Raw genomic sequence first — 25,821 nt, 5'->3', positions numbered from 1 at the left:
TAAAATCTTACACTTTAATCACTAACCCGTTATTGAGGATGTTACACATCTTGCTCGTGAATTATGATCCTGGATTTTGGGATGATGATATTGAAGAATTCAAACTAGAGCAATTTTCTGAAGGAGTTTCAAAGGCATATGTCGAAACGATTTTTTTTCTAAATTGAAAATTTAAAAACCACACCATTTTTTGATTATCTCTCTCTAGATTAATTTGTAATTAAAGAGTAATGTGATTTAAAAAAATCTCTCGTTTCGAAAAATTTGAGATTCCTTTTAAAAATAAAAGTGTATGGTTTGAGGAGTCACCACCAATCTTTGAATAAAAATATTAATTTTAAAATGAAATATAATTTTAATTAAATGACAAATTTATAGTTTGCGTACCAGAAAATTGAGTTCGGGAGTCGGTTACGTGTGGGGAAGAATTAACACCCTACATCACCCTAAATCGATACCTAGTTGATTAATTAATGTCTTTGCAATGAAATTTACAAATTCGAATTTAATTTGATTTATAATCCCATAAAACAACAAAATATGAATTTTAAAATGAAATATAATAATATTTAATTATTTCCTATCGAGAAGAAACAAACCTCTCATACCTTGAGGCAATCAATTCTTGCTCCAATCGAAATAAAGAAATATTATAATTCCATTATAATATTCAAAAGCACCCAAAACAAATTAAATTAAAATTACCAAGCCTTTTTAGAAAGAAAAAATATTCGACTATTTAAACACATCGAGATCTGACCTTAGATAAGTTCTAACAATCTTTTCTCGAAGAGTTTAAATAACCAATATTTCTTATTCTCTCATTTTCAAATTTTAGGTGAGGAATCATTTTTTAGGTTTCACTGTTGGAATACACTTTCAGTTTAAAATCGTCGAAAGTGATTCTCTAATAAGTTAAGACAAGCCCCTCAAAACGATTCTAAAATAAAAATGTATTATCCTTAATCCAATTATGTAATTATAAGTCGAGTTATGCACGTGAGGATATCATGCAGAAAATTAATTTAAAAAATTATGATTAAAAATTATCATGCGATGTGACATTTTAATACAAAAATTATATACATATTTTTTAAATATAAATTAGAAAAAAAAATATATATATATATATATATATATATATATATATATTAACATGTAATACCTAAATATGACTAAAATAAAGAAAATGAAACATAACACTTCAAAATGTAAATTTCAGAAACTAAGCATACTGGTTAAACTAAGGACTAAATAATAATGAACATAAATTTACCATCTTAACAACAAACATAATAACTATTGAGGTAAAAATACAACGTTATTCCATATTAAACACTGAAACTGAAATAAAACTATTGTTATCATAATGGACTAAAATCATAATAAACCCAAACACGCTCAATACTAAAGTGCAACATGCAAAAATTTAAAGGTCAAATGTCTAAAATAGAAAAAATTAAATAATAATACTTGGGACAACAATTAAATACGCGTAAAATAAAGAGACAAAACTAGAAACATGTAATTCTCGATTTAGGGACCAAAATGAATTATACAAATAAAACGAGTGGCCCATTCATCAAATAACCCATGCTTGAAAAGGGTAACCTAAACCTTGAAACGCTGTCGTTTTGAGACTCTGATATAAATGATATTTAGGGAAAGCTTTTACCCTAACCCCATTTGTAACCTTCCTCTGATTCTCAAAATGCGCCGCTCTCTCAACCCTCTTTCTCGCATTCTCTCAACCCTTAGGGGCCGTTTGACAGTTTGAATCTTATTACACATACAATTAATCCATAAATTAAGTTCCAGGGACCACGGTATCCACTTGCTCAGGGCAAGATATCTATTGTACAACGAACCACAAATAGAGCTTATAACATAACTATAACATTGCTATAGCATTGTAGGAGTATTATATATGTATATATATAGGTTCACCTTTTCAATTACAAACATAACAAAACAAATTTAGGACAATTCCTTAATTTGCTTTTCTCAAACCAAAACAAGATAGCCAACTCGCAGAAGTGTGGAACTAGCTGAGCTTTGAGACAAGCATGGCCAAGGCTTTGTCGAGCTCTTTTCGATGTGGTGGTGGTGATGAAGTGGAGTTGCAGTGGGCCGCCATCGAAAGATTACCCACTTCCAAGAGGATAAGAACATCCTTGTTTGATCAAAAGTTGATAAATGCCGAGGAAGGCGACAAGTTAGGCAAGAAGGTGATAGATGTTGCTCGGCTTGGAGCGTTCGAACGCCTCATTTTCCTGGACCAACTCATAACCATAATCGATAAGGACAATCTAAAGCTGTTGAAAAGACTAAACGAAAGAATGGTCAGGCAAGAAACTAAAACAGAACTTTGTTCTTCTCGAATCTCTATTGCTTTTATAATATATATGTATATATTTTTGTCAATGCCTAAAAATATGATAATAATCAGGGTGGGTTTGAAATTGCCAAAAATCGAGGTGAGATTAGAGAATCTGAACGTGGAAGCCGAGTGTAAAATGGTTGAAGGAAAGCCTCAGCTCCCTACTCTGTGGAACACTGTCACCAACATGTTCCCTGTACGTGCTTAATTAACGTTGTGTAGTAATATAGTTTGAGCTTTCCAATAAAACACGAGTTCCGTAAGTAATCAAGGAGATGTTTTTATGTTGAGCGGGCTATTACAAAGGTTAATCGATGCGTGTCTCAACCGAACAAGACAAAAATTCTCGAAGATATGAGTAGCATCATTAAGCCATCAAGGATGACGCTGTTGCTTGGCCTTCCGGGATGCGGGAAAACAACCCTTTTGCAAACACTTACCGGGAAGCATGAGATGTCTCTCAAGGTCTCAGGGGAAATCTCTTACAATGGTTGCGAACTCTGTGAGTTTGTTCCTCAGAAAACTTCAGCTTATATAAATCAATATGACCTGCATATTCCGGACATGACTGTAAGAGAGACAATTGACTTCTCAGCACGTTGTCAGGAAATTGGGAGCAGAGCAGGTATATATGTATGTGTGTGTCGTTTTTCCATCTTATATTAACAAATCAAATCTTCATTGAATTTTATTGATTATTCAATGTGTTTATGATTTGAAGATATTCTGAAAGAACTCAGTAGGCGCGAGAAGCTACGTGGGATCATCCCTGAACCAGATATAGACACCTATATGAAGGTGATTCTCTTTTGCAATAAAATGGTTCAGATTCCATTGCTCCAATCTTAGACAATAATAATCTATGGTGGCAGGCGATTTCTGTTGAAGGATTGGAGAGAACACTCCAGACAGACTATATATTAAAGGTGATTTCCCCTTGATTAAAGGTACACAAATTAATATCCTTTTCACTAATGATTTTGGTACCATTTCTTAGATCCTAGGATTGGATATTTGTGCTGATACAAGTGTGGGAAATGCAATGAACCGTGGAATCTCTGGCGGGGAAATGAAAAGGCTCAGAATAGGTTCTGTGCTCCTAACCAATACCACTTGCTGATAAATTTCTAGCCAATACCAAGTGAGTTAGAACATTAAACTATTGAACTAATTGCTTAATGTTTCTAATTTAATAGGAGAAATGATGGTTGGTCCGACCAAAGCCTTCTTTATGGATGGAAAATTAACAGGCTTAGATAGCTCCACCACCTTCCAGATTGTAACATGTCTAAAACAGTTGGCTCATACAAGAGGGGCCACAGTTTTAATTTCTCTCCTTCAACCAACTCCGGAGACCTTTGATCTCTTTGACAAAATTATTCTAATGGACAAAGGAAAGATTGTATACCAAGGAACTCGGAGTCAAGTTCACGAGTTCTTTGAATACTGTGGCTTTAAGTGCCCACCAAGGAAAGGCCTTGTTGTCTTCATGCACCATGTATGTTCATTAGAAAAGACAATAGTTGCATTGAGTTTTTGGAACATTGTTTAAAGTTAATTTATCTAATAATAGGCACTCTCCCAAAAGGAACAAGCACAATATTGGATTCATAAGGACCGACCTTATAGCTATGTTTCTACAGACAAATTCATAGATGCATGCAAGGAGTTTCATGCAGGACATGTGCTAAAAGAGGAACTCTACAAACCTATCGAAAAAGCCGAGGATCACAAGAATGCATTGTTGTTTAATATCTATTCATTGGGGAAATGGGAATTATTCAAAGCATGCTTGGCAAGGGAATGGTTTCTTACCAAGCGTAGCTTGTTTTCGTATGTTTTCAGATCAGCACAGGTAAGGATTTAATTTTTGAATCAACACGGATTGTGAACTACTAATCAATGTACTCTCACACGCCCTGGGTATTTTTTTTGTTTACAGCTTGTTTTATTGGCATTGGTAACTATGACACTGTTTAGACGAGCTCGGATGAAGATCGATGAGTTCCATTTGAGAAAGTACACGGCTTGCTTATTTTTCGGTCTTTCTAGAGTTCTGACCAGTGGAGTTCCAGAGTTGGCACTTACTAGTTCCAAGCTTGGCATATTCTACAAGCAAAGGGATTTATATTTCTATCCTGCATGGACTTATTCAATTCCTTAAACTATTTTAAGGATTCCATTTTCATTGTTAGATACTTTAATGTGGACATCTCTTATATATTATGGGGTTGGTTACGGTCCAAAACCATAAAGGTTTTTTTAAGGAGAATATCCTATTATTATGTTAGAGATATAAACTTTCAATATGATCTCTAATAATTCCCAAATTTTACTTTCAGATTCTTCTATCAGCTTTTCATCCAGTTCCTTTTCCATCAAGTAGGAATATCAACTTTTCGTTTGAATACTGCTATAATTCGAACCCTTCCAGTTGCTGCAATCTTTTGTCAATTTACAGTGATGGCAACACTTTTATTCAGTGGCTTCATAGTACCTTTACGTAAGGCCAACCTTATAATAATTAGCATGAGTACTTCAATTTGTTCAAAGTATTCATGTAATAATAATAACTCGACTGTTATCTCGAAGCAGCATCAATGCCTCCTTGGATAAAATGGTGCTTTTGGACTTCCCCTCTCTCATATACAGTTGTAGGAAACTAAGTAAACGAATTTCTATCCCCCAAGTGGCAAAAGGTAAAAAAGGTATGGTTGTTTATGAAATGAATTAAACGATGAAAGCATCAACACTGATTTGTTGGTCTCTCAGGTTTCATCTTCAAATGTGACTTTGGGCCATCAAGCACTACGTGCTCGTGGATTAGATTTCGGTGAATACTTTTACTGGATACCAGTTTCTGCTTTGATAGGAATGTCCGAATGTGGATTCTTGTTAATGTTTTATTCACCTTAGAACCTAGTTTTTTGAAGTGTAAGTTTCACATCATGCAAATACAAAGAACAAAAATGATAAAAGCATTAAAAAACTTGATTGATGAATTTAATCCTTGCTAGTTCTAAGTTGTGTTTGTGGCGCAGCTCCAGGGACCAAGAGACATCTGAGTTGTATCTTATAAGGAAAGAAAAGAAGACTTGAGTAATTCCATACAGGAAAATCAATTGTCTGGAGTTCATGTAACAACAGAAGTTACAAGTATGGCTTTACCTTTTGTGCCGGTAACGCTTTCATTTGAGAATGTGCATTCCTTATGGATACTTCCAAGGTAACAATTTGATTTATCAGCAAAACCTTTTATTACTTTGAAGATGTAAAGAAAAAAAAGCATACTTTCTTGTCTGTTTTTCCAGAAATTTAGAGGGAAAGTCTCGAATAAGAAGATACATCTTCTTCAAGATATTTCTGGTGCATTTAGGCCTGGAGTTCTTACAGGATTGATGGGTGCCAGTGGAGCTGGTAAGAGAATCAGTGGAGCTGGAGTTCTTCAAGATATTTCTGGTGCATTTAGGCCTGGAAGAAAAATTGAAGGGTATATGAAAGGGGATATAAGAGTTGGAGGGTACCCTAAAGTCCAAAAGGCATATGCTAGAGTATCAGGGTATTGCGAGCAAACTGACATACACTCTCCCAAAATAACAGTAAAGGAATAAGTAATTTACTCAGCTTGGTTAAGCCTACCACCAGATGCCCCTATGCATAAAAGAATGGTAAGAGTGTTTCAACTTTATACAAATAACAAACATTAAGGCTCACTCTATTTCTCGCATTTAACAGAAATTTGTGGAAGAGCTTCTTCTAATGATTGAGCTTGATGAAATCAAAGATTCTTTAGTTGGCATACGTGGTGTTAGTGGTATATCACTAGAGCAGCAGAAACAACTTACAATAGCAATGGAGCTTGTTGCTAATCCATCAATAATATTTATGGATGAACCCACCTTTGGTTTAGATACAAGAGCAGCTGCCACTGTCAAGCGAGTGGTGAAGAATATAGTTAGTACTAAGAGGACTGTTGTATGTACCATTCATCAACCGAGCATCGACATAACTGAGGCATTTGACAAGGTAACTGAGTGAAGCATTCATCAACGTTCCATAGTTCATTTCCTTCTTAGTTACTATGATATTCTGCTTCACATATCATAAATACATCATGTAGATTATTTTGATGAAAGGAGGGCAAATAGTAGATTCTGGAGAGCTTGGTCAAAATTCTTGTAAGCTTATTGAATACTTTGAGGTAATACAAAGTAACATCTTGAAGATTATGGACTCGTATACATTCCAATTGACTAAGAAACTAATGCTTCAAAACACTTTAAGCAGGGAATAGCAGGGGTGCCGAAAATTAAAGAAAACTACAATCCAGCAACGTGGATATTAGAGGTCACAAATCCTTCTATTGAAGCTGAACTTGGAGTAGACTTTTTCAATCTCTACAAACAATCCAGTCTGTATCAGTAAGTTCACCATGATTGATATATGCAGTCACACCTCAAAATAAGAAGATATGTAAGAACTTATGAATAACATATTGAGTAGGAGAAACAAATAACTAGTCCAAGAGTTGAGAGTTGCAGCACATGGTTCAAAGGAAGTACGTTTCACTACACGTTTTCCACTAAATAGATGGGAGCAATTCAAAGCATGCCTATGGAAGCAACATTTGTCTTATTGGAGAAACCCAACATATAACTTAGGGCGCTTGATTTTAGTCATGGTATTCTCTTTGGTATATGGAGCGCTTCTTTGGGATAAAGGGTAAAAAGTGTAAGATGTTTCCCCAAAATTTTCTTTCCCTTTTGGTGTTTTCCATAAAAGTTTAAACATGTGGCATTTGCCTGAAACCGTCATCATCTTTCATGAAGCAACAATGAGCAGGACTTGTTCAACATAATGGGATCAGTATATGTTTTCATGGTTTCCATTGGAGCAAGCAACTTGCTTTCAGTTCTTCCGATCATAATTAGTCAGCGTACTATCGTGTATCGAGAAAGTAATCAAAAAGAAAAAAAATGCTCACAATCCACTTGAAATTGCACATGCAGGAAATTTATTGGAAATAAAGTTCAGTATCCAATAACTTTTTATGATCAATAAGCTTAAGTACTAGTTCTAGTATGAGAAATGATTGCAAGGGTTTCGGTTATTATTATTGTTGAAGTTGTGCTTTGACTGCTGTAACATTTTTCATGTTGGAATATTATAATATATTTTAATTTAAGTTGATTTAATTTTATGTTTATAGTAAAGGATCAAAATGTAACAATTGTTGTAACTAAAAAAAGGGAAATCATAGCTTTTTATTGCAGGTTGGTGGAACGAGTGGGTTGCGTCGATTGTTAACAGTTCATTCTTTTTAATTTAAGCGGTAGCGAAGACATCGTCAATGTAAGTAAAATACTGAGAAATGATGGATTAATAGTTATTAGACAAGTTCCAGCTCGTGTGAGTTGACATGGCAATGGCATTGATCTTTAATTTTCTTATAGTTCAATCCAACTAGAAACAGCCACGTAACCCAACTCGGTGGGCTTTGAATCAGTCCGAATTCAATGACAAGTACAACACGGGAAATTGGAAATCAAGTCTGGCTGCTCACAACTAAAAGAAAAAACTAAACAAAGTAAAAATATAAAAATTACGTCAAAAGGAAAAAGAAATAAATTCAAATACAATCCAAGGGAGCTTAACAACCTATAAAGGATTTTTTTTTCCTTTTATCCTACGCGCTCCCGGTTCTCTTAAGCTAAGTACCTTTCTCTGGCTTCACCGTCTCAGATCTTAAGCTCGTCTGCTGCGCATAGCCTATTATTGAACTGATCTCTTGCTCCACTTCATCTGCCCTAATTTCAGGTGATTCTTTCTATTTTCTTTTTGTTGATTTTTTGTGCATCCTCTTTGATTGTTCACTTGAGTTTTGGATGCTAATAGTATGCATGCACTCGGATCGATGTAATTCACGGAACTGTTTGAATTTTGAAAACTCTGATCAGGAAAAAAGGTTGTTGAATGTGGACTTTGACTGTGCTTTTATGTGTAAGCTTATAAGCTAAATACGTTTGGTGAGTGGTTGAAGTTTTACTGATAATAAGATTTAACTTGGAGAACTGCGCGTCTTTTTAATGGGGGAGAGTCTATTGAGTAGAATTTCTGATCCTACGTCGATTTTCAGCTTGAACTGAATTTTGTTCTGGAAACTTTTAGGTGTGTAAAGTCGGTGTTTTTGTAGATTTGTTCATTTTCGTTTTACAAAAAGTTGTTGGGTACTGAAATAAATGTCCTGCATGTGCAATTTCAAGTGGATTGTGAGCATTTTTTTCCTTGTGATTACTTTTGATGTTTGCGCTTGCCAGGCTGCATTTAGATAATCCAATGAAAGCTTTGACTTCTCTACCTCTGATTTCATGGGGAATGTTATGTCTAAGAATGAAATACTGATATTTCATGAATTTATGGAATTGATCTCGTATGCATTCGTGGATTTTTTTTTTTTGGGGGGGGGGTTAGGGTTATTTCTCATGCCACATTCAATATTGGATGGAAATCTTCATTATGCGCTAGAAATGACAATCTACCGTGTAGCATGTTATTTGGATTTAAGGGGAAAAATTAGATGACAAGATATGTTGTCTGGTTTACAAAACTAGAAAAATGCCTCATGTGGACATGATGAAGGGACTTCCAGTTCTCTAATGTGTGGACGTCAAATCTACAGATGATGGCAAACGCAAATGCATTTCATCTATTTAACCAAATATATTTGTGCTCTGACTATTTGCATTTTTGTTGTCTTTCAGTTTCTATACCTGCAATGTTCACAAAATTTAGTGCTAGCTAAGCCAATCTTTCTGTAGTTAACAAAAATGTGAATTATTTTTATATTTGTACTCACTCTTATGCTTCTTTGAATTCCTATATTTGGATCTTGCAAATTAGAGATTATTCTCAAGGGGAACCATGAGTTGCTTTGGCTGTTGTGAAGAGGATGATATGCGTAAAACCTCTGATAATGGAGGCCAATATATTGTTAAACAAGCAGCAGGTAATTCTGTTGTTGAAATTCACACCAAAGCTGATAATATTTCATTTTCGTGAATTTCATTTGAGTATTTTTGCATCATCAATATAGTGAACTACTATAAGTAGGATGGCTTACTCTTGTGAAGCTTATGCCCATCATCAGTCAGAGTTTGGTTTTTATCTGTTTATTAGTTTTATTTCTATGCTTTTGCAGAATTTATATGTGTGTATGTTATAATCCATCCTAATTTAATGTACCACTTACACAAATTACATGTTTATTTGTATAGTTATCTTTTGCAATTTATAGTTGCCTATGCTTTATTTTGGCTGTACTGAATCTATTGCTTTAATCTGGGTTGAATTTGACCAATCAGGAAATGATGGAGGTTACCATACATCTGAAACTGCATCAAAGAGTGCTCAAACTGTGAAGGTTCAGCCTATTGAAGTCCCTACTATTCCAGCAGATGAATTGAAAGAAATCACAGATGACTACGGTACTAATTCTTTGATTGGAGAAGGTTCCTACGGCAGAGTTTATTATGGAGTCCTTAAAAGTGGGCAGGCTGCAGCAATAAAAAAATTAGACGCCAGCAAGCAACCTGATGATGAGTTTTTGTCCCAGGTTCAATTGTCAGCTATAATTCATTTCATTTACTGCTTCTTGATATTAGCTTTAGAGTTTCATATTATATCCACTGGTGCATGGTTTTCAGGTTTCTATGGTATCAAGGTTGAAACATGAAAACTTTGTTCAATTGCTTGGCTACTGTGTTGATGGGAGTTCCCGCATACTTGCCTATGAGTTTGCATCAAATGGATCGCTGCATGATATTCTCCATGGTATGTGTGATGATTCTTCATTTGTTAGTCCAGTTATATAAAGTTGAAAACCATTGATTGTAATGATGCCTGAAGCATGGATCTATTTGTAATGCTGTTATAGAAATGGATGCAAAGTCTTTATTTGGTTATATTTGCTTGTGGTGCTGTTAATATTACAAAAAAAAAATCTCCCCCCCCCACCTTTTTTTTTTTAGAAGAGAGCATTAAGATTCCTTTAATGTAGGGAGAAAAGGTGTTAAGGGAGCTCAGCCTGGCCCTGTTCTGACATGGGCACAAAGAGTAAAAGTTGCTGTAGCAGCTGCAAGAGGGCTTGAATACTTGCACGATAAGGCCAATCCTCACATCATTCATCGTGACATTAAGTCCAGCAATGTGCTAATATTTGATGGTGATGTGGCAAAGATTGCGGACTTTGATTTATCAAATCAGGCTCCTGATATGGCATCCCGTCTTCATTCCACTCGTGTACTTGGAACCTTTGGTTATCATGCTCCTGAGTAAGTAATTGTGGATTCTTTTCATGCTAAGATCTATTTTTTTATGATAAGACGTGGTTTAAGACGGTTTGTAAAATTCATGAATTGCTTGATGGAACCTAAACTAGCTTAATTTCTCATTTCATTACTGAGATATGTTGTGACTGGACAATAAAATGCCTTCAAAATGACCGTTGTGTTCTCGTGGTTGGCAGATATGCAATGACTGGGCAATTAAATGCCAAGAGTGATGTATACAGCTTTGGTGTTGTTCTGCTTGAACTTCTTACTGGGAGAAAACCTGTTGATCATACTTTACCTCGTGGACAGCAAAGTCTCGTTACCTGGGTACATTTTTCTGATCCTTATTTTCTAATATCCGACCCGACTTCCATTCTCAAACTTTTCAGACATGATGACCAAGAGAGTTTGGAATTATGTTAGGCTACACCGAGACTCAGTGAAGACAAGGTTAGGCAGTGTATTGATCAAAGACTAGGAGGAGATTATCCTCCCAAGGCTGTTGCCAAGGTATTATTATGATTGGGTGCTCCTGGTATTATCTCATTATTATTCCATTTTCTCTGTTAACATTTCTTCAAGTGACAGTAAAATTTGGAAGTTGCATCTATCCAAATACATTTTTACTTGCATAGATACATCATTGTTTTAGAACCTTAACATCGAAACTTTCCGGGGTTGCTTGCTGCCCTCACTAAATGTAAAATGTCATCTGTGCCTAAAAGCATTTTATTGTTTGATCGCAGATGGCTGCTGTTGCTGCATTGTGTGTGCAATATGAAGCTGATTTTCGGCCAAATATGAGCATCGTTGTCAAAGCTCTTCAGCCCCTGCTAAACGCCCGGCCTGGACCTGGTGCCGAAACACCAAGCACATAATGTCATACGTCTCTCTCTCTCTCTCTCTCTCTATCTATCTCTCTCTCTCTCTCTCATATATCATACACGCACAAACTCCCTCACTCGTTGTATTTCTGTTTGCCTGTGCGTGCGGTAGTCTTCACACATTCAACCATCCAAAGTATACAATGAGGGCACAATTAGAAGGAGGTGATAGTTTGTTTATTGGAAATTCTACATATGTGCTCTGTATTCGATTTGTTCATAACGTGAGTTGTTCTTTTTTTCTCCTTGCATGTACGTTCATGGTCTTCCAACATGTATTTTTTTATGTAAATTTAATCTTAACCTTCGTTTAATAATTGCTTGAATATTGTGTCCCGAAAATTAATTTATGATCTAAGGAGATTACTATAGTAACCGAGGATCTTATTAGGACTACACGATGATTTCTAGAAAGAACCGCGATTATTGGAATTTTCTACTTCTGAATTGCACCGAGGATCTTATTAGGACTAACGTAAGTAGCATGGGGAAGTTATCGTACAGTCAGCACGTTTTCCAAAATTTACCTTGCAATCAACACATTTTTCAAAAAACACCGCGACCCTCTGATTATTGTAGCAATCAAGATACAGGTTATAAAATCAATTATTTTCACCACAATATTTTGCCCCTCCCTACTGCTTGGGATTACAAGAAAGCACCGAGTGAAAAAAGAAAATATGCCATGAATATAGAAACATCTTTATTGGGTACATCGTTGAAATCAACCAACATGAGACAAATTAATGCATTGTCAAAAAATCCAAGATGCAATAATCCCATTTCTCAATCAAGCACCTTTGGAAAACTTCCAAAGAGAAGCATATCAAAATGTATTAAAAAAGAACCTAACTTTTTCTCTAGTCATGGAACATCTCTTCAATTTGCTTCAACTTCAGATGGTGTCTTTGCCACTATAGACAAGGCGTGCAGTCCAGTCTGCAACTCCTCATCTAACAAGCCATAAATTAACCTATGCCTTTTCACCAAACTCTTGCCTTCAAATTCCTTGGACACAATCCTGACATTAAAATGTGTTTCCCCATCACTTCCCCTCACACCAGCATGTCCAGCGTGCTGATAAGAAACATCCTCCACTTCCAATTCAATTGGACTAAGTTCCCTCTCCAGCTTCTCCTTGATTCTCGTTCCTCTACCTCCCAAACCACTCCAACTATCTTCGTTACTTTTTCCAGAATCAAATCCAACACGTGAGTTCTCATCGACTTTCGAATCCGAATTTGTGTTCTCAACAGGTTTTTCACTGTCATCATTCACAATCTGACCATTACCCGAAGATCCACCACCCTTCTCAGCTTCAATAAGCAACTCGAGCGCCTTCCTTTGCATCAACTTCAACATGTTCAAAAACCCATTATTCCTTGAAGGTGTTAAGCTCTGTTGCAGCCCGAGAAGCACTGCAAAATCAGGAGAAACCCTCAAAACTTCCTTGGCAGGCCTTCCGGACAATCCATTAACAAGCAAAGCAGCGAGCCCTTTGGTTAAAACAGAATCAGAATCAGCTTGATAGAAAACATTCTTGTCTTCGTCAAGATAAGCCCTGACCCAGACCTGAGAAACACATCCCTCGACTTTGTTCTCCTTAGTTTTGAACTGGGTATCGAGGGGATTCAAGTTTTTGCCATAAAACATCAGCTGCTCGTACTTGGCCTTGGGTTCTTCGACTGATTGGAAAAGCTTGATGATTTCTTGGAGCTTAGGAGGGAATTCTTCCATGGGTTGGAGCTGGGTGGAGCTAGATTGAAGCGGAGGAGGGGATTTAGTAGGGACCTTTTGGAAAGAGATGGATCTGTTGGAAAAGAATGGAAATTTTGAGGGTTTTGGTAGATGGAAACAGATTGGGAATTTGGAAGAGCAAAAGCGAGCAGAAGAGAAGGAATATAATGCCATGTTTCTTGGATGTTTAAAAAAGCGCAGAAAAGACGAGGGGAACCGAACCACCTTATAAACCAAAGTTTCACCCTCAATAGTCTAGATTATTCGTACTCAAAAGAACAAAAAGCTAAATGAATCTCAAATCATTTGAAATGAAAACGAAGAAATAGCTGACCTGGGGAGGAGATGCCTTTGTGAAAGTGAAGATTAGCCGGACCCTAAATCGATCCTGGCTCGGAGATTTCTAGAAGCAGCGGCTGCATGGACGATATCATCACACGATAGATGTTAAAAGGTCAAAAATGAAAATTTAGGATACTAAAGGCCAAAATCTGAATTTGATCCCTCAACGTTTCTCAAGTTTGAAATTTAATCTCTCTATTTTAATTGGATAAGCTAATCCTATTTTTTTTTTCATATTATCGTATGTTTGAATTTGATCACTCAATTATCATCTTTTTGTATTAAATTGCTTATTTTAATAAAACAAAGCATGTAAATAGATTTGTTTGCCTTTGCACAAAATAGCTTCACTTATTTTAACAAAATCTTATTTATTGAGTTATTTCAATAACTAATGAAATATTCATATTCAAATCGAACATTATCATAGACAACCTTTTACAAATAGTTCCATTATCATCCTCATCTTTCGCCATAAAAAATAAAGAAACAAACGTAGAAATCAAATTTTAAAGAAGAGAAGAAAGGGATGAAAAAGTAAACTTGCTATACAAAAAGACATACCAAAAAGATAGAGGGAAAATGATTACTATCAAATGATGTTAAATGCATAAAATTAGTTTATCAATTTTCACGAAATTTAAATTTAATTTTAGTCTTACTTAAAGAGGAGAGGAAGGAAAACCCTAAGAAAAAGGAGAATATTTCTAATTGATATATACTTTATAACAAAAAAATATAAGGAAAAAAAATAAACAGCTTGACAATGAACGCTCAATCACTCTGCTATAATCACTGATATAAAAAACTTGTGACCTCTAAGAACAAAAATAATTCCTTTAATTTTAGTCTTACTTAAAGAGGAGGGGAAGGAAGACCCTAAAAAAAGGAGAATATTTCTAATAGATCTAGAATTTATAACAAAAAAAAATATAAGGAAAAAATAAACAGTTTGACAATGTACGCTCAATCATCATGCTATAGTCACTGATATTAAAAACTCGTGACCTCTAAGAACAAAAAAAATTCATTTAACCACGAAGTAAATTGATTCATGCCAATCAAACATGATTGATTAACATTAATATATAAATTGAAATATGTTATACAAAAACATATAGTAAATAAAAATGTATCCTTAAAAATGATATTCAAGTTATATATTATAATCATTATAATATTTAAGGTAAAACTATACATTTTTGTACATAAACTATCAATTTTAGTATTTAAGCTCTTATTTTTTCTCTCAAAATCATACCTAATATTTAATTTTTATTTCATTTTAATACTCCGTAATTAAAAATTTAACGCGTTTAGTATCTAAACTATCTATTTTAGTCTGTTTTAATACTTAATTTTTTTAATTTGTTCAAAACTTAATATTAAATTTTGAACGGGTACTAAACTAAAACAAAAACTAAATTTTTTTTTACAAAAGTTAAACTTTAAATATGATTTTTTTAAAAATAAAAATTTAAATACTAAAATAGATCAAAACTGATAATTCATGTATTAAAATGTGTCATTAGATAAAAAATATAATAGCATTACAGTACCAATTAGTTTTGGAACAAGATGTCTTTCTCTCTCTCCCTGGATCTTTTTGTCATTACCGTCTCCTGGTCCTCTCTAGGGATGGCAAACGGGCGGGTCGGGTGCGGATACCCCCTCCCCCATCCCCATACTCACCTAATATTTTTCAATCCACCACCCGCCCACCACCCATGATGGGTACAAATTTTCAAATCCACACCCTCCCACGCGGGTACATTTTCAAATCCATCCCCACACCCACTAGCGACATACCCATCTAGACCCGCCTGACAGCAAACTAATGGGATGTTGGAGTTGGTTCCCAGACAGTTCCTGATGGGGTAGCAACGCATGCTTCAATTTGTTAGAGGAGTGGCTCTACGAATGTTATGGAGACAAATTGTAGGGAGCATGTAGTCGCAGAGCTGGATTGTTGAGTTGCTTTCGATGTTAATGCTCATAGTGCGCCTAATATGGGTTTTGAGGGGCTAAAGAACATGGAAACTGCTGCTTTTGATGTTAATGCATATAGTACGGCTAATTTGTGTTTGGATGGGCAGCATGGGCTAAAGAACATGGAAAGTGACGTGGTTAGTGGGATTATGGGTTTAATCAAAGAGCCGAATATTTCTCTAATTAAAGACCAAATTAAAGATTAAATATCCTTAATATTTAGTTAAATTATATGTTATATATTATACAATATTAAAATTTATAAATTAGTCTCTAAAATTAAATCTAAATTTATAATGGTCTAAAATTTAATAGATATTTAGCTGGGCGAGCGGATGCGGGACGGGTAATGTCTCAAACCCATTACCCGCCCACCACCCACGACGGGTACCACTTTATAAATCCACACCCGTCCACTACCCGCTAAAATTATACCCATCCCCGCTCCAATTGGAGCAGATGCGGTACGGAATCCATGAAACGGTACCCGTTTGCCATCCCTAGTCCTCTCTGTCTCTCCAAACGTTGTTTATGGTAATTTATGTTTTTGCTATGCTTTCATTTTTTAGGGAACCAATTTGAAATCTCATAAAGGCAAATTTCTGGAACTAAAAAAAAAAAAAAGAATCATGCGAATAAGAATCAAAACTGGAATGTCAAAAACCAGATTTAACCCAAATCATTAATGTTCATGCAGCAGGGGAGGATTCAAACGAATAAGCTTGTAAACCAAATGAATCAATGTGCCCAACTGAATAGGTGATCAATGCATGCTTATTACACTCAACCAAACATTTAAACAGATTAAGGTCAAAGGTATAATGATATTACCCAAATTTGTGTGATTCCGATACACAAGGCTCATATAAATTGAAGCTTCCATATCGATACAAAAAATGAAAGAACAGTATAATTCCCAGTTCGAGGTCTTGTTTCAGGGGAGGAATGGATTGTGAGAAGGGCATTGTTCATCTTGCTGTTGGTTACCTTGTGGCGTTTAGTCCCCCGAGGCCCACAGTTCCCAGAACTATAAGAAGGAAAGGAGTCTGAATCAAAGCACGGTTTTTTCTTCCCACATGAGCCTTCGGTACTCCCGTTCTCACAACATGCGAATATGTAGCCAGAGAAGAAAGACAACGTCTAACGTAGCAGAACAAAGAAAGAAAATCTAGTTTCCAATGCTTTTGAACAAGAAATTACCCGAAAACGAACCTCCTCCTCCTGAACCTGTGACAATCATTCAGATGAATTTGAATAGCATGTAAATATAATTGTACACATTAATGTAATTAGCAATAAGACAGAAGCATTCGAAATCAGGTTTGCGAACTCAATTCCATAAGTTATGTCCAAGAATATTGGCACCAACATCAAAGTGACTAATCCTTAACCAGTTTCTAGCCATCCGATCATCAGATTCAATCCCATTTAGTGGAATCCTAGGATTCAGGATAAAACCAATTTAACAAACCACATAAAAGATGTAGATGGTAGCAACCTATCAAATAATAAAACAAGGTGTTTATTGAGGATGCAAAGAGGAATATAGGCTAGATACAACCAATTGTAATGATAGGGCAGACACGTATACTGAACTACTAGATCCATTCCCATCTAGTGGGAATGAAAATTTACGATAATGAAAATTTACGATAACAAATGACTAATTTATAAAAGTAAATGAAGAAAAGAGCTGGAAACCATCATCAAGATATCACAATTTTTAATAAAGCAAATCCATAAACACCAACAAATCATGTACCAGAAGATGGAAACAAAAATGGGCACATAAATTGAAAGAAGGAAGAGGGTATGAGCTGGATAGTGTCAAAGAGGGTGATTGATGCAGAAAGATGTGCTCACAAACTAAAGAATTGCCATCTAAAGAGAATTAAATTGAAATAATATCGGTGACATGGTAATACCTTCATAATCATATATGGCACAGCAAACTACAATATAATATTGGTATTTGACAACACCAAATTACTTTTTTCTTTCCATCAATATCCTGTGGAAATAGATATTTCATTGCTTACTACAGGTTTAATGAGCCACATGAGAGAGAAACTAGTACGCCGAACCATCATCAATAAAATCAAGATTATCATCAGTGGTGACACCTCTGGTAGCAGGAATAAACATCCAATAGTTCACTCTAAGTAGCTAATGTGATAATTTCTCTAGGTTTCTTTTCTTCACTGTCATGTTCATCCAAATCATCTCCATAAAAATTTTCAACATCATTATATAATGATCTCCTAAATCAGGAAAATGATCATGAATAGCACTAAAATTTGGAAATTTTCAAATCAAATTACATATTTCTTAAGAATTAGGTTAATGAACACAATCTAATGGGAATGAAAGTTACATCATCTTCTAGCATGGCCTGCTTCTAGGACTCAGAAAGCCAGTTATTTAAATACTTCCTAACAGCGCAAGGTCAAAGGAAACCAACTTTTCAGGCTCCTTTCATAGTTGACATTCTGTCAGTCTCTTCTGAGACAAAAGCTATGTCTTTTGGTGTGAACCTGATCAAATGCACTCCAGGTATGCTCACATTCAAATCATGAACATGTCTAGCTTAGTATGTTTACGGCAATTCATTGCAGCTCTAAGCAACTTATTCCAGTTTGTTGCCACCATGAAGCTAGTGATGAAACTGTAACCCATCATATCCCTCTGAGATCCACGTTATTTACTTTTATTGCTCAAATCATTGCACAAGTCTTTAAAGCAAGCCTGAGCTAGTTATCAACACTTAAGTAATAGGTGAGTCGGGAGAACAAGGCATGCAATGCAAATAGAATATTTTTTAAGAATCTCCAAGAAACACCAGAAGAGATAAATACACCAATCAAAGCAACTTTAGCAGCTAAGGAGATAGCATAAAGAGGCAAAGACATATGATCTATAGTTTTCTAGGTTCAGACAACCACCTATCATGCCTCCACAAAATGTGCTACCTTTAAAGAACATTAAACAAGAGATTTTTTCCCATGTTAAACTGGACACTGGCCTATTCAAGAGTTTGCAAACCATAATTTCTCGGAGCACTCTTAATATTATCTCAAAAGCATATGAATGTAGGAGAATTACCACACTGTAGACATGTATAAGCTTCTGCAATCTGCAAAATATGCACATGTATAGGTTAGATTTCTCACAACCGTAAACACAATTGAATTATTTCTAAATTGCAGAATACATGATTAGAAATATCCAACTATTATCTCATTCAAGTGTTCCCAGAAGAAGAAGAAAAATTAAGGTTCAGGTGCGATAGGCAAACTAAACTAAGTGGAAAGACTTAATATTCTTACTGCATTCACTATTTGTTTTCCAGTATGTTGGCTCTCGTCCAGAATGGCAACCTCCAGAAGAAGTACCATAATTTAGATAGTAAACAACTTAAAACGCCAGTCTACAATGATGGATTTCTTTGAAAGTGAAAATACTATTTAGAAAGACTAAACCTAGCCTTTATCAGGTAAAATTCAGTTTCTCTCCCAAATCCACAGTTAGATTTAACAGGTTCAACAGTTACATAAATCTAAAAAACTCAAGAAAGAAATAAAATACAAATAGATTTAAATTGCTCACCAGATCATACCACTCTAATCACCGTGAATATAACCAAATACAAACCCCTAAGCAATCCAGCTCCCTCCCTCCAAATAATCTTAATAGAAAAAAAGAATCAAGAAAGACTCCACCAAGTAATAGATCATAGAAAGAGTAGAATTATTCTGCTGGCAATCACTAAACTGCTGTAATCCAATCTCTCAACTCTCTACATTGAAGACATGCTTTCTTTGTCCATATCAAGCTCTAAAATGCTTAAACTTGTCTCAATACGCTCCAACTGCTTCTTCACGGTTCCCTACCAAACGCATCACTAATATACTAAAAAGAGTTGAAATGTTTGAAGGCATATGGATGCTTACCAACTTCAACTTGACTCCGCCGAAGGCTTTTGGTGAATTGGAAACAAGTCAGGATGGGACTCCCATACTTTCTTTCTATAAGCCGCTGTAATCTAAATTCCAAATCAAAATTCATAAAAGAAGTTAATCAATTTACAAATTCATAAAGGAAAAGAGAAAAGATTGAGGAAATTTGTTTGACTAGCTGATTGAAAGAAAGCAATCAAGGCTACAATCTCCAAAAGGAAAACAACTCGAATTCATAAACGTCAACAAAACCAAAAAAGATATTAAAAAAACCCTAAAGTAAACAAAGATTTAATAGTAAAATAAAAACCTGAGAAGGAGTAGGGCGAGAATTCGGGGGGAATCTAAAATTTTACCAAGTTTTAAAAAAATCCAAGTATATTATTATTATTCGAACATCATTTATATTAGGAGAATAATATTAAAAAATTAAAAGTTATTTATGAACATAGTTATTCTAGATTTATCAAATAAAAAAAAGTAAAGTATAATAATGGTCACTAAACTTTTCTAAAGCTTTTATTTAGGTCTCTCAACTTTTAAAATTTACAATACAATCTTCTAACATTTACTCTGTTTGTAATATGGCCCACGACCGTTACACTGCATTTAGTACGTTTGTAATATGGTCACTGAATTTTTCAGGCACTTACATTTAGGTCCCCCAACTTTTAAAACTTACATCACAATCTTCAATTTTATTCTAAACCACAAATTCCAAAATAATTCAATTATATTTTGAACCCTATATTCTAAAATAATTATATTTGATCATATGTTGGAAAATCTTTAACCACAAGGTTAAAAGAAGAAATTATTATATGTCATTTATACAAAATAATTCCAGCTTTGTAGGTGACTTTCAACAATGATATTTAGTTCATCTTAGTAGTATTTGTCAACTCTGCATTTCTAAAACCATTTTTTTCTCACAATCATTTCATCGAACATCTATGTTTCACCTTAGATGACTTGTATCTAACATTACATCTTGAATCGTTGATGGTCCCGATAGTCCCTTGGTCTTGTCTTCTCTCAATGGACCCTTATTCAAGTCAACATCTCCACATAATTCAAAGTTAGATTAGAATTTCCCATGCATCCCCGACTGAAAAGTTACGCTGGAAATGAGAAGAGAGAAGCAAAAAAGGAAATTCAAGATCGAAAAGGAATTTAGGGTTTATAATGAAATTAAGGACTGTGTTGCAAGTTTTAAAAGTCAGGGGACCTAAATGCAAGCACCTGAAAAGTTCAGTGACCATATTGCAAACGTACTAACGGCAGTTAAAGGTCGGGGACCATATTGCAAACGGACTAAATATTGGAGGATTGTATTGCAAGTTTTAAAAGTTGGGGACCTAAATGAAAGCTTCAGAAAAGTTAAGTGACATTACTATACTTTACCCTAAAAAAGCATCCAAGTAAAAAATGTACTTTGCCTTGGATGAATTTTTCCTCCTCATCAACTAACCTAAAATCAAAGGAAATGAATTTCAAATTAAACTCACGTCAACAAATCATCTAAAACAAATTAAATATGATAATAATGATTTCCCGTACTTTTTCTTCCTACCAAAACCATTACTCTTATAAACCCTCCACCTCTGGTAAATACTCAACAATTAGAGTGTCGCTGAACGGGACATTTGATGAATTATTTATGGATCATTTATTTATATTTATTTTTTAAGTTAAAAAAATAAGTATAAACAATTTTTTATAAATATATATGATATTTGGTTTATTCATTTTTACAAGCATACTTGTTTATCGACTAGTTTATATAACTAGTTTACTCAGTTATCTTTTTCTTTTTTATATATATTTTCAATATTGATGGAGGTATAAATTAAACTGAATATAAAATGAATTTTAGAATTTAAAGCGTGAAGTTTAATGAATTTAAGGACTAATGACATAATTTCATCATTCTTCTTTGACTTACAAAATAAAAAGGTTAAAAGAGGGAGTTAGTTGCAAATATTAAATGAATGTTAAATAAACGTGTTCATGGACGTTAAATGAATATGTTTACAGATATTTTCACGAACACTAAATGAACGAATATAATCCCTTTTAAAATAAATAAATTAATATGATATTAAAAATTTATATAAATAATAATCGAACATAAATAACTTCAAAAATAAATAAACAAGCATCAACATTACTAATTTAACTTCTTTTTTTTCATTCCAACAATTTCAATTTCAATTTCTCTTCCTTTTTGTCTTAATGTCACGTGTCACTCATATTTGAAGAATCTTCCATGACAAAACCCCCCAAAATGAAAATAAAATATAATAATTTTCGTGAAACTTCATATTGCAAATGCAAATGTCTTACCTAATTTCTTCCAAAAGTATCCTCAATCTTCGAGAAAGGTTAAGAAAGGTGGTAACTTGTAAATTTAAAGGAAGCTTAGCTTTAAAGAAGACGAGGAAGAATGAAAGGACTCGAGGTGGAGGTTTAGGTTAGAGGGGAGTAAAATTCGATTAGACTTAAAAATCAATTTTTTATTTAATTCGATTTGAAAATTTCAATTTAAATTAGCTTCGAGTTGTAATTTTATAAACTCGACTCGACTAAAAAAAATTTAAGTTCAAATCGAATTGTAAAATATAACTCAAAAATTTTAGTAATGATTAGATTAACTTTTAAGTTTAAGTCGAAGTAAACAAATGTGTTGACTGATTAGCTAAACTAACTCTGAAAAAGGAGAGGAGCATGAGAATGTTAAAAGATCCGTCGCATGAGAATGTATTCCATCGTCTATAATAAATTTAATTTTTATCATCATCCATTTTCCATCCCCTATAAAATCTATATTTATCTATGTTCAGTTAAGTGTAAAATAAAACAGTTCCATGCGAAACCTGCTCCGGTAATATCTCTAATTCTCTATTCGAGGTAAAGGTTTAACAAATTAAAGCAAAATTGTACATATCAACTAAGCCTGGGTCAAATATGACTTCAGTTTTCTATTTTTGGACCCAACTTCAAACGTTTAGGTACATTCACATAACGAAAACGTAGGAATCTAATTAATTAATATTATTTGCCATATATAATTCTGCAAAGTACTAATCCACTGTACATATGTAATCTCTTCGTAGCTTAAAAATGATTTAATTAATGTAAAAAATCAGAATAATCCCCAACAAAAACAAATACTTGAAATGTTTTTCCACCAATTCATTCTTACACCCCACTCTAAGCTTTCGCTATACTTAAACTGCATGTAACAACATATATATAATATTCTCTACAGTAATAATTATCTATTTTATATAAGTATCTGAAAACTTTTCTTAAGGCTGTAAGCATGGAAAAACATTGAAACTGCAAGGCCGATTGACTCACTCACCAACTATCAATAGACTGTTTGTATGAAAATTCTTCTATACGATCATAAAAGAGGTGCATGGGGGGCCTTCTTCCTCTCCAACGGCCTAATTATACCTAGCATTAGCAAAAGGTTATGCAAAAAAAGGGGGGGGGGACCATTATCCTGAGGATGGTAAGCAATACCCTAAATTAAAATTAATCAGCCTGGCTTGTTACTGCATGCCTTGGTCGAGAAAGTGGTGCAAGACTGGTGAGCCTGCGGCGGTGACCCCGGTGCTGCAAGGGCAGGCGCAGCAGGTACCCCATTGGAGGAAGTGTTGTTTTCATCGTTGTCGACGTTACTGTTTCCGTTGTTTCTCGGTGGCGTTCCCATAATGGTCGAAATAGCTGCTGCTAGTGCTGCGGTGAAGTTCGGATCGGAGGCGATGGATGCGGTGACTGTTTCGACCATGGAAGCTGGGCGATGCCCTAACTGCATTGTCGGTGATGGAGGTACCTTGGGAGAAGCGAACATGGAGTTACCTAAAAGCTGCGGATAACCGTGCAAAGGTAAAGGGAACGAAGCTGTGGAAGGTGGTGGGCGTAAGAATGGGACGGCGTTCGGGCCCTGAGTTAAGTCAAGGGTTATGGTGGGAAACGGGGCGGAGGCCGAGAGGGTGGCCATCGACGATGAGTATGGTAATGAAGGGAAGTAGGCAGAACTTGGTAGGCTGTCCTTATTTTTGGTTGAACCCGATAGCAACATGGCTGCTGCGGCGGACGTCGTGTTAGCCATAGCTGTGGCTGCTGGTGGAAGAGGGTGATTGTGGTTCCCTTCGTATGTTGTTATTAGAACGCTTTTATCATCCGCACATCTTTGCACCTGCTTACGGACCGGGCAGCCGACCGCCATGGTGCAACGGTAGTAGGCTCGAGGACAAGGGTTCCCCTTTGCCATCTTTTGACCATATTTCCTCCATTGGCATCCATCACTTATCTGAACCCAGAAATATTAGATGTTAGTGTCAGGATACATATAAACAGGGATGCACCGAGGGATTGATCGGATAGTCATCCTCAAAAAAATTAATTTTTTCAGTCTTTAACATAAAATATTGTGTGTGTCTGCATATACATATGTAATAAGAATTGTGCTACATAGTTGTATTACTCACCAAGGGAGCTTCTGATCTTGCTCTAACAGACACCCTAGCCTTCCTAAAAGGAACTTCAGAGCCTTGTTCTTCACTCTTGGACTGATCTAGCTTTGGACTCTTGAGTAACCCCCAGCTTTGAGATGATTGATCGGTACCACCATCGTCGATCGAAACGTGCTTTCCCGGAATACTTTGAACCATCCGATGGTCGCGTTCATTCGAGACGACTTCCATGGCGTTTTCTTGTGATGCTGTTGACAATTCTTGAGTCTTATCGTCGGACACCGAAGGTTCGTTGACATCTAATGCAGCCGATGCCCGTGGGTCCATAAATTGTTGGACTGACATTATGGTACTTGGCATCCCATTTACTGCATCCTTCTGTTTGAAAACCAACTCTTTTGATTAGCATTAACCAATCACCACCATGAATATCAAACAATAAAATATATATTTATGATATAATCTAAATATCTGAAATGAAAGTACACAGATAAATTATTTTTGCACACGAGTGGCCGCAAAATACGCCGAAATAGGCAAAAGAGGTTGAGCTAACGCCGCCTATTCTATCGTAGTCTCTTACTCTATATCGTTTACTAGGACAACTGGTGGCACATGCTGAATCATATAAATTGGGGGATCGATTTCTTTATGAATTTAATGAAATTTTCGCTTTAATTTACTGTTTCCAAACTTCCATGTCGATTTGCATAATATTAAGAAAGGTTGAAACTGAGATATTACCGATAAGATATTGAATACAAGATTCCAATTCAATTCAAGCACGTTAACCAATTTCTTTTATGCATTAAAAAAACCCCATGAATCAGAGCCTGGGAAACTGATGAAGGAAGACTATGGTGTAATCAAATATGTTATGTTTAAACATAAATCGAACCTGTTCTCCTTGATTTCGGTGCGCCTGTTTTTGCAGCGCCATGCATAGTTGACCTTGTAGCTCATTGTAGTTTTTGGTAATCTGATCCAACGTGCTTCTTAATCTCCGATTCTCTTCGTTCAACGTTTCTAATTCGATTTTAAGAGCACCCTCCTAAAGAAAAAAAAAACACAAATTTTCTTAACAAGTTTAAAATCAGAAATGAAAATAAAAACAGAAATAGCTCTATATGTTAAGAATAAAATATATCTTTAGAAAATTTACTTCTGCGCTGCTGTTCACATGTTTCTCTTCATTTGTTGCTCTTGAAACTCCTGGGTTTGAACTCAGAAGATTTAATCCAATCTGAAACAGCATAATATTAAGTCAATGATGAGTGGACTCAAATTTCCATATATCTAAATTATCACCAGATAGGTTAAACGAAATATATGAAAATTAAAAATTTTAGTTGGGATAATGATCCAAAACCTTACGTTTACACCCGAATCAACAAACGAAGACGATCCATTATTATTGTTATCATCATCGGTCTTGCTCTCTTGATGATGATCATGTGATTGATATTGAGTAGAAAAGAAATCCATCTCCTTGATGTGTGGTTTAACGTGATCGCTAGAATCATCAAGGGTGAGATCGGGCACACCAGAATTCTGTCGGAGGAAGTCACCGGAGTGCAAGAACGTCAGTACTCGACGGTGGTGCTTCTCCATGACTAAACCAGAAAATTAAGGGGGCAAATACTAAAAAAAGAAAAAGGAGAGAGGAAGAAGAAGAAGAAGAAGAGTACTTATATAGCTTTTTCAAGCTCTCAACAA

The 25,821-nt window shown here is 35.2% G+C and overlaps 4 protein-coding genes and 1 pseudogene across 7 annotated transcripts; 2 read left to right on the top strand and 3 right to left on the bottom strand.

Moving 5' to 3' along the window:
* Window positions 1–2,066: 2,066 nt before the first annotated feature.
* Window positions 2,067–6,805, top strand: LOC120120189 (annotated as a pseudogene).
* Window positions 6,806–8,062: 1,257 nt separating this feature from the next.
* LOC120120218 (pto-interacting protein 1-like) lies at window positions 8,063–11,911 on the top strand. Of its 3 annotated transcripts, none has more exons than XM_039139897.1 (9): window positions 8,063–8,197; window positions 9,261–9,386; window positions 9,742–9,992; window positions 10,084–10,210; window positions 10,437–10,710; window positions 10,905–11,037; window positions 11,134–11,220; window positions 11,457–11,607; window positions 11,653–11,911. In XM_039139897.1, exons 2-8 carry the CDS (start codon window positions 9,302–9,304, stop codon window positions 11,586–11,588), a joined length of 1,089 nt encoding a protein of 362 aa, XP_038995828.1. In that variant the 5' UTR covers window positions 8,063–8,197; window positions 9,261–9,301; the 3' UTR covers window positions 11,589–11,607; window positions 11,653–11,911. The 3 variants fall into 3 exon arrangements, with proteins under 3 accessions (XP_038995828.1, XP_038995826.1, XP_038995827.1); XM_039139895.1 differs by having other exon boundaries at window positions 11,457–11,612; window positions 11,668–11,911; XM_039139896.1 differs by lacking the exon at window positions 8,063–8,197 and adding an exon at window positions 8,315–8,332 and having other exon boundaries at window positions 11,457–11,612; window positions 11,668–11,911.
* Window positions 11,912–12,368: 457 nt separating this feature from the next.
* On the bottom strand, window positions 12,369–13,697 carry LOC120120217 (sufE-like protein 1, chloroplastic/mitochondrial). Its single transcript, XM_039139894.1, has one exon. It carries the CDS (start codon window positions 13,503–13,505, stop codon window positions 12,474–12,476), a length of 1,032 nt encoding a protein of 343 aa, XP_038995825.1. The 5' UTR covers window positions 13,506–13,697; the 3' UTR covers window positions 12,369–12,473.
* A 2,695-nt stretch (window positions 13,698–16,392) lies between these two features.
* Window positions 16,393–19,845, bottom strand: LOC120120239. Its single transcript, XM_039139918.1, has 4 exons — window positions 19,613–19,845; window positions 18,765–18,795; window positions 16,863–16,889; window positions 16,393–16,782 (listed from the first exon to the last, which is right to left on the bottom strand). The coding sequence occupies exons 1-4, from the start codon at window positions 19,725–19,727 to the stop codon at window positions 16,524–16,526; spliced, it is 432 nt and encodes a 143-aa protein (XP_038995849.1). The 5' UTR covers window positions 19,728–19,845; the 3' UTR covers window positions 16,393–16,523.
* A 2,905-nt stretch (window positions 19,846–22,750) lies between these two features.
* Window positions 22,751–25,821, bottom strand: LOC120120245 (probable WRKY transcription factor 47). Of its 2 annotated transcripts, none has more exons than XM_039139926.1 (5): window positions 25,480–25,821; window positions 25,268–25,348; window positions 25,004–25,156; window positions 24,121–24,480; window positions 22,751–23,942 (listed from the first exon to the last, which is right to left on the bottom strand). In XM_039139926.1, the coding sequence occupies exons 1-5, from the start codon at window positions 25,714–25,716 to the stop codon at window positions 23,166–23,168; spliced, it is 1,608 nt and encodes a 535-aa protein (XP_038995857.1). In that variant the 5' UTR covers window positions 25,717–25,821; the 3' UTR covers window positions 22,751–23,165. The 2 variants fall into 2 exon arrangements, with proteins under 2 accessions (XP_038995857.1, XP_038995856.1); XM_039139925.1 differs by having other exon boundaries at window positions 24,121–24,483; window positions 25,480–25,815.

This window comes from Hibiscus syriacus, unplaced genomic scaffold (genome assembly GCF_006381635.1).
Source record: "Hibiscus syriacus cultivar Baekdansim isolate YM2019G1 unplaced genomic scaffold, ASM638163v2 tig00110333_pilon, whole genome shotgun sequence".
In the NCBI taxonomy this organism is placed as follows: domain Eukaryota; kingdom Viridiplantae; phylum Streptophyta; class Magnoliopsida; order Malvales; family Malvaceae; genus Hibiscus; species Hibiscus syriacus.
The sequence above is the reverse complement of the archived record's forward strand: the minus strand, read 5'-3'. Positions and strand labels throughout refer to the sequence as shown.

What these genes read in the sequence shown, in the direction of transcription:
- LOC120120245 (XM_039139925.1), bottom strand. Translation starts at nt 25,716, where the DNA reads ATGGAGAAGCACCACCGTCGAGTACTGACGTTCTTGCACTCCGGTGAC. An exon ending in ACCGAAATCAAGGAGAACAG is followed by an intron (nt 24,484 to 25,003) that starts GTTCGATTTATG and finishes GTTTTCAAACAG; the next exon opens with AAGGATGCAGTAAATGGGAT. An exon ending in CAAGATCAGAAGCTCCCTTG is followed by an intron (nt 23,943 to 24,120) that starts GTGAGTAATACA and finishes TTCTGGGTTCAG; the next exon opens with ATAAGTGATGGATGCCAATG.
- LOC120120217 (XM_039139894.1), bottom strand. Translation starts at nt 13,505, where the DNA reads ATGGCATTATATTCCTTCTCTTCTGCTCGCTTTTGCTCTTCCAAATTC.
- LOC120120218 (XM_039139897.1), top strand. Translation starts at nt 9,302, where the DNA reads ATGAGTTGCTTTGGCTGTTGTGAAGAGGATGATATGCGTAAAACCTCT. An exon ending in TATTGTTAAACAAGCAGCAG is followed by an intron (nt 9,387 to 9,741) that starts GTAATTCTGTTG and finishes TTGACCAATCAG; the next exon opens with GAAATGATGGAGGTTACCAT. An exon ending in ATGATGAGTTTTTGTCCCAG is followed by an intron (nt 9,993 to 10,083) that starts GTTCAATTGTCA and finishes CATGGTTTTCAG; the next exon opens with GTTTCTATGGTATCAAGGTT.
- LOC120120239 (XM_039139918.1), bottom strand. Translation starts at nt 19,727, where the DNA reads ATGAATTTTGATTTGGAATTTAGATTACAGCGGCTTATAGAAAGAAAG. An exon ending in GCGGAGTCAAGTTGAAGTTG is followed by an intron (nt 18,796 to 19,612) that starts GTAAGCATCCAT and finishes CATATTTTGCAG; the next exon opens with ATTGCAGAAGCTTATACATG. An exon ending in TTATACATGTCTACAGTGTG is followed by an intron (nt 16,890 to 18,764) that starts GTAATTCTCCTA and finishes TGATTGTCACAG; the next exon opens with GTTCAGGAGGAGGAGGTTCG.